This window comes from Penaeus vannamei, chromosome 40, assembly GCF_042767895.1.
Source record: "Penaeus vannamei isolate JL-2024 chromosome 40, ASM4276789v1, whole genome shotgun sequence".
In the NCBI taxonomy this organism is placed as follows: domain Eukaryota; kingdom Metazoa; phylum Arthropoda; class Malacostraca; order Decapoda; family Penaeidae; genus Penaeus; species Penaeus vannamei.
The window spans coordinates 3,224,346-3,231,845 of NC_091588.1; the positions used below are offsets into that span (position 1 = coordinate 3,224,346).

At 53.2% G+C, this 7,500-nt stretch overlaps 1 protein-coding gene across 11 annotated transcripts in view; it reads right to left on the reverse strand.

The window, feature by feature from the left end:
• The window catches only part of hth (Meis homeobox homothorax), a 738,118-nt gene that overhangs the window by 238,922 nt on the left and 491,696 nt on the right, over positions 1 to 7,500 (reverse strand). The window contains exon 9 of one of the 11 annotated variants that reach the window (XM_070117566.1): positions 1,045 to 1,077. The exons of 9 other annotated variants lie outside the window; for them this stretch is intronic. In XM_070117566.1, the coding sequence (XP_069973667.1) occupies positions 1,045 to 1,077 (33 nt within the window). Of the gene's footprint in view, positions 1 to 1,044; positions 1,081 to 7,500 lie in introns of all 11 variants that reach the window. One more of the 11 variants, XM_070117565.1, reaches the window with a different exon arrangement.

Genomic DNA, 7,500 nt, shown 5'->3' on the forward strand with positions numbered 1-7,500 from the left:
TGTGTTTTATCTACCTATTTATTATTTATTAAAGGTATACAGCTCCACCCCCGCCCCTTCCCTAGCTTCTCCCTTCTATCTCTTCTTCCTCTCCCTCCCTCTCATCTTTTCCTCCTTCCCTTTCTCTTTCTCCTCTCCTCCCCTCTTTCCCTCTGGCCTCTTCTTCTTCTCCCTCCCTCTCACCTCTTTCTCTTCTCCCTCCCTCTCACCTCTTTCTCTTCTCCCTCCCTCTCACCTCTTTCTCTTCTCCCTCCCTCTCACCTCTTTCTCCTCTCTTCCTCCTTCCCTCTTTCTTTCTCCTCTCTTCCTCCTTCCCTCTTTCTATCTCCTCTCCTTCCCTACGTCTCTTTCTCCTCTCCCTCCCTCTTTCTACTCTCCTTCCCTCTCATCTCTTCCTTCTTCCCTTTTTCTTTCTCCTCTCCCTCCCTACCTCCCTTTCTCCTTCTCTTACTCCTTCTTTTCCTTCTTCCCTCCTATCCCTCCTTTCCCCTCCTCCGTGTCTTTCTCCTTCTCCTTCTCCCTTCCTCCTTCCCTTCCTCCATCCCTTTATCCTCCCCCTTCCCTCCTATCTTTCCTTCCTCATCCTCCTCCTCTTCCATCCTAACTTCCTTCCTTTCCTCCCCTAAGTCCCATTCCCCTTCCTCTTCCTATTCCTCTTCTTCTTCCTCCTCCTCCTCCAATCCTTCCCTTCCTTCTCAGCCTCCACTGAAACCCCTTCTACCCCCATCCCCCACTAACTCTCCCCCCTCCTCCCTTCCTCCACCTCCCCCACCCCATCCACCCCATCCTCCCTTCCACCCCAACCCCCCTCCCTTCCCCCACCTCCACCCCCCCACTCCTCCCTTCCCCAACCCCCCACCCCCTCCTCCCTTCCACCCCCATTCCTCCCTTCCCCAACCCCCCACTCCTCCTCCACCCCCCCCTCCCCCACTCCTCCTCCCCCTCGACGCCCCGAGAACCACACCAAGGCGCCCCCCGCATAGCCACACCGCCGCACGAGTCTTCAAGTTCCCTTAAAGGTGCACTTGGACGTCGCTACATTACCTCGCCCTCGAAGAGGATGCTGGAGGGTGGGCTCTGCTGGAAAGAGGGAGGGAGAATTAGTGAGAAGTGCAACAGTTACGAGGCCTGGGAGAGGAAGAGGACGGAATAAAGGGGGAGGAGGAGGAGGAGGAGGAGGAAAGAGGAGGGGATAAAAGTGAGGCGAGGAGGAAGAGAGGAGGACGTTGTACTCGAAGACAAAGAAGCGGGGGAGGTGTTGAGCGGGAGGAGGAGAGGGCGAGCGAAAGACGAGCGAAGGAAGAAGAGAAGAAGAAGAGGAAGAAGAAATAGATGAAAGAAAAAACAAATCGAGGAATCAAAACACGAACAAGAAGCAGAAAGAAAGGAATAAGAAAATAGAAGAAGAATCTAAAAAAAGGAGAACAAAGAAACAAAAGAAAAAGAGAAGAAAAAAGAGAGAGGAGACGAGAAGAAAGAGAAAGAAAAAGAAAATACTCGACAAAAGAACGAAAGAAGAAGAAGCAGAAAAAGAAGAAGAAGCAGAAGCAGAAGAAGGAGGAGGAGGAGAAGAAGTCCATCATCTCTCCAACACTTAGCAGGATACCCACTATTACCCCCTCAAACTGTGATGACAGTCTCTACACCCCCTCCCCCCCCTATTGCTACCCCCCAGGGATCACACAACACTGCTGGGGGAAAAACGTGTGAGGGAAAAGAAGGAAAAGAGAGAGAGAGAAAGGGAAAGAGAAAGAGAAAGAGAAAGAGAAAGAGAAAGAGAAAGAGAAAGAGAAAGAGAGAGAGAGAGAGAGAGAGAGAGAGAGAGAGAGAGAGAGAGAGAGAGAGAGAGAGAGAGAGAGAGAGAGAGAGAGAGAGAGAGAGAGAGAGACAGACAGAGAAAAACCGAGACAGACAGAGAAAAACCGAGACAGACAGAGAAAGACAGAGAGAGAGAGAGAAAGACCGAGACAGACAGAGAAAGACCGAGACAGACCGAGAAAGACAGAGAGAGAGAGAAAGACAGAGAGACAGACAGAGAGACAGACAGAGAGAGAGAGAGGGAGAGAGAGAGAATGTGCAATTTCCCGCCGGATCCAATCACGGGCAGCCGAAAGACCCCTTCAGGTCCCGACGGGTCATCCAGAGGGCCGTCGGAGGACCATCAAGGGAGAGACCTGCCTAAGGGTGGCGATCAGGGCCGGGTCTAGAAAAGGGTGCTGGCTCTAAGGCTATTCTCTGCTGGGTCCGCCTCTTCCTCCTCTTCCTCTTCCTCCTCTCCGCCCTCTTTCTTTCTCCTCCTCTTCTTCCTCTTTCTCCTCCTCTTCTTTTTCTTATATCTGCTACTCTTTCTCCACTTTTTCCTCCTCCTCCTCCTCTTCTTTCTGTACTTTCTCCTCCTCCTCCTCCTTTCATTTTTTCTCAATTTTCCTCCGTTCTCTTCCAAACTTCACCTCTTCCTCCTCATTCTCCTCTATTTTCCTACACCTCCTCTCCATTCATTTTTTTTGTTTCCTCCTTCCTATTACTCATACCCTTCTCATTCTCTCTCTCTCTCTCTCTCTTTTTGACTTTCTCTTTCTCTTTCCCTTTCTCTCTTTCTCCCCTCTCTCCCTCGCTTTTTTCTGCCCTATCTCTCTCTCTCCCTCTCCCTCTCTCCCTCCCTCCCCCTCCCTCTCTCTGCATCGCCCTTTGTACCCTCCAGGGCGATAAGACTCCCTCCGTATCTCCCTTATCAGCGTGACTTTTACACACACAACCCCGCGCGCGCCTCTTATCACTTACTTAAATAATAACGATTGCGCCCCTTTTTTTTATCACCCATCGGCCCCCAAGCCTTTCACGGAGTCTGATCCGGGAATCTCGGCTCCTTATCGCGCGAGAAGGTACTTCCGTACGCACACACACGCACACAAGCACATACACACACACGTACACGCACACAAGCACATACACACACACGTACACGCACACAAGAACAGACATGCACACACACACACACGCGCGCACACACGAGCACACACACGCACACAAGAACAGACACGCACACATACACGTAGACACACCCACACCCACACCCCACACACATCCCCCTCCCTTCAACCCCCACCCCACACCCCACACCCCCACCCCCCCCCACACCCCCCCCTCCACCCCACACACCCCCTCAACCCCCCCACACACTCCACACCCCACCCCACCCACACACACCCCACACCCCCACACGCCCACGCTCGAATTGGAAGACCACATCTCACCGCCGCATCAACAAAGGAGGTGACCGCGAGGGCGAGATCCAGCGGGACCCGAAAGCATCTCGTGGAACCCGTCGTATTTTTCGCTGAGACTCATTAACTCACTCATTTACTCACTTACTCATTTACTCACTTACTCACTTTACTCACTCACTTTACTCACTTATTCATTTACTCACTTACTCATTTACTCACTTACTCATTTACTCACTCACTCACGTACTTACAGACTGACGGACTGATTCACTAATTCACTTACTTACAGACTGACGGACTGATTCACTGACTCACTCACTTGCAGACTGACGGACTGATTCACTAACTCACTTACTCATTCATTGACGTATTTCCTCAATTAATTACTCTCATGCTCACTCATTCACTCACTCACTTACTTTACTCACTCACTCATACACTTCCTTACTCACACAATTACTTCCTCTCTTCCTCATTAACTTAATTATTCCCTCCATTATATCATAAACAAAAAAATATAACAATAAACAAACAAATAAACAAAACAAAACAAAAATTATCTCACCAAACAAACAAACAAAACAAAAAATATCTCACCAAACAAACAAACAAACAAAACAAAAATTATCTCACCGAACAAACAAACAAACAAAAAATATCTCACCAAACAAACAAACAAAAAATATCTCACCAAACAAGCAAACAAACAAACAAACAAAACAAAAAATATCTCACCAAACAAACAAACAAACAAAGCACGCCCGCAAGAATGCCGCCGCCATCAAACATATCGATCACGTATTAATGATCACGAATTGATTATTTATCGATTATTCAAATCAAGACGAGAACCTCATTATCGCTAATAACCGGGGCGATCTCGAGGAGGAGGAGGAGGAGGAGGAGGAGGAGGAGGTGGAGGAGGAGGAGGAGGAGGAGGAGGAGGTGGGAGGGAGGTGGAGGGAGGTGGAGGGAGGAGGAGGACGAGGGAGGGAGGAGGTGGGAGGAGGAGGGAGGAGGTGGGAGGGAGGAGGAGGAGGAGGAGGTGGAGGAGGAGGGGGAGGAAGGGAGGAGGTGGAGGGAGGAGGAGGAGGAGGAGGGAGGAGGAGGAGGAGGAGGAGGAGGAGGTGGGAGGAGTTGGAGGGAGGTGGAGGGAGGAGGAGGGACGAGGGAGGGAGGAGGTGGGAGGAGGAGGGAGGAGGTGGGAGGGAGGAGGAAGGGAGGAGGTGGACGGGGAGGGGAGGAAGGGAGGAGGTGGAGGGAAGGGAGGAGGAGGAGGAGGGAGGAGGGAGGAGGAGGAGGAGGAGGTGGGAGGAGGTGGAGGAGGTGGAGGGAGGAGGAGGACGAGGGAGGGAGGAGGTGGGGAGGAGGAGGGAGGGAGGTGGGAGGGAGGGAGGAGGAGGAGGGAGGTGGAGGAGGAGGGGAGGAAGGGAGGGAGGTGGAGGGAGGGAGGAGGAGGAGGAGGGAGGAGGGAGGAGGAGGAGGGAGGGAGGAGGTGGGAGGGAGGAGGAGGAGGAGGAGGAGGAGGAGGAGGAGGAGGAGGGAGGGAGGAAGGAGGGAGGAAGGTGGGAGGGAAGAAGGGAGGAGGAGGAGGAGGAGGAGGTGGGAGGGAGGGAGGAAGGAGGTGGGAGGAGGTGGGAGGGAGGAGGAAAGAAGAGGAGGAGGGGAAGAAGGAGAAGGTGAAGGAGGAGGACGTGAAAGGAGGAGGAGGTGAAAGAAGGACCAAAAGTCCACCCCCCGCCCACGCCCACACCCCCCGCCCACGCCCTCAACCGACGCCCACGCCCGACCCCCCCCCCCTCAGCCCAAACCTTATCGTCGGGCCAGAGATACTAAGGCGTCGACGGCGGATAAAGCGAGCGGAAGGTGGCACTCCGCTGATAAGGCTGGTCGAGAGGCCCCTTGACCCGAACCGGTGGGCGGGTGGGCGGGTGGGCGGGGAAGGGGGTGGGGGAGGGGAAGGGGAAGGGGAGAGGGTAGGTGAGGGGAAGGGGGAGGGGAAGGGGGTGGGGAGGGAGTGAGGGGAAGGGGGAAGGGAAGGGGAAGGGGAAGGGGGAGGGAGTGGGGGGTGGTGAAGGGGAAGGGGGAAGGGGAAGGGGGTGGGGAGGAGTAGGGGTGGGGGTGGAGGAGGGGAAGGGGAAGGGGTAGGGAAGGGGAAGGGGGAGGGAGTGGGGGCGGGGAAGGGGAAGAGGGGTGGGGGCGGGGAAGGGAAAGGGGAAGGGGCGGGGGTGGGGGAGAGAGATGGATAGATAACGCTGACACAGACACCAAGGTGATAAATACATATGTAAGTAGGTAAAGAGATAAGTAGATAGATAGATGGATAGAAAGATAGATAGATAGACAGAGAGAGGTAAAGTGATAAGTAAATAGATAGATAGAAAGATAGAGAGAGACAGAGGTAAAGTGATAAGTAAATAGATAGATAGAAAGATAGATAGATAGATGTGGGGGTAAGTAGATAGACGAATGACAGACAGAGAGAGAGACAAGCCCAAAGACCCTCACATCGAGATAATAATTCACGTCCGAGGCAACGAACCTTGGCGAACTGATGCTTCTTATTTCCCTCAATGTCTGTCTCTTATTTACCCCAGTCTTTCTCTGTCACCTCCTCCCTTCCTCTCCCTCAACCTTCTCCTTTCCCTCTCCCTCTCCTTTACCCCCTCACCCCCTCCTCCTTCTCCTTCTCCCTTACCCCCTCACCCTCTCCTTCTCCCTCTCCCTTACCCCCTCTCCTTCTCCCTCTCCCTCTCCCTCTCCCTCGCCATAAAGCGCAGCCAGATTAAGGCTCGTCATAAATCCGTCGCGGCGAATGAAACGGTGTCAACCTGCGGCGATAAAGTAGCCGCCGCGACCCCCGACCGCAGCCAGGGCGACGGCGACGGCGGCGGTGGCGGCTTCAGAGGCGGCGGCGGGGGTCAGCGGCGACGGCGGCGGGTGGCAGAACACGCGCCGCAGACAGCCAGCCAGCCAGCCACTCGCCACTCGCCGCTAGCCCTCGAGGAGTGCCATCAAGGGAGAGAGAAACTCGAGGATTAGGTGTCGAGGTGTCACATCAAGCGAGAGGGACCTATCACCGCCTCCCTACCCCACCCCCACCCCTCCTCCTATCTCTCTCTCCCCTGTGCCATCTCCTCCTTCCCCCTCCCGTCTCCCCTCCCCCCCCAAAGGCCCTGGCAATGGCACTGACGAGGCGAGGAGGGTCGGAGGGGGGTGGGGGGTGGGGGGTGGGGGAGGGGGGGGATATCTACTGTCGGGCCGTCACAATTCGTCTTCGCAATAACTGCAACACCGGTCTTGCTCTCTCGTCTCAGAGAGTCAACAAGCTCCGACGGTTTTGCAATGTTGGCACCTCTTATTTTTTTTTTCTCTCTTCTCTCTTTTGCTCTTTCTCTCTTTCTCTCTTTCGCCTTCTCTTTCTCTTTCTCTTTCTCTCTCTCTCTCTCTCTCTCTCTCTCTCTCTCTCTCTCTCTCTCTGTCTCTCTCTCTCTCTCTCTGTTTCACTTCTCCTCCAATTCCTCTTCCCCTCTTCTCCTCTTCCCCTATTCTCATCTCCTTCACCCCCTTACCCCCCCACCCATGCCCATCGAAAATCCCCCTACCCCCCCCTTCTTCCCTGCCTATCAAAATCCTCTCACACCCCCTCGCCCTCCCCCTCGCCCCTCCCCCTCCCCCCTCGCCCCCCAGCTCTCGCCAGCTCTATAAACAAAACTCTCCCCCCCAAAAAAAAAAAAACAACAACAACCTCAAAACTCTCCATGACAACGAGCCATAACGCAAAAATGCAGAGTCAGAACGTAAACTCGTTTCAGGAGCGTCGTAAAACCCGCAGTAACTTTGCTCCCAATACTGTTCGTTGTTACGACCTTTTAAAAAAAAAAAAAGTCCCCCCCGACATGACCAACGTGGCACACCTTTATGATGCGACTGGAAACAGAATCGAGGAGCGCTGAGGCCTTTTCCCCTCTCTCTCTCTCTCTCTCTCTTTTATTCTCTCTCTCTCTCTCTCTTTTATTCTCTCTCTCTCTCTCTCTTTTATTCTCTCTCTCTCTCTGTCTTTTATTCTCTCTCTCTCTCTCTCTTTTATTCTCTCTCTCTCTCTCTCTTTTATTCTCTCTCTCTCTCTCTCTTTTATTCACTCTCTCTCTCTTTTATTCTCTCTCTCTCTCTCACTTTTATTCTCTCTCTCTCTCTCACTTTTATTCTCTCTCTCTCTCTCTTTTATTCTCTCTCTCTCTCTTTTATTCTCTCTCTCTCTCTCTCTCTCTCT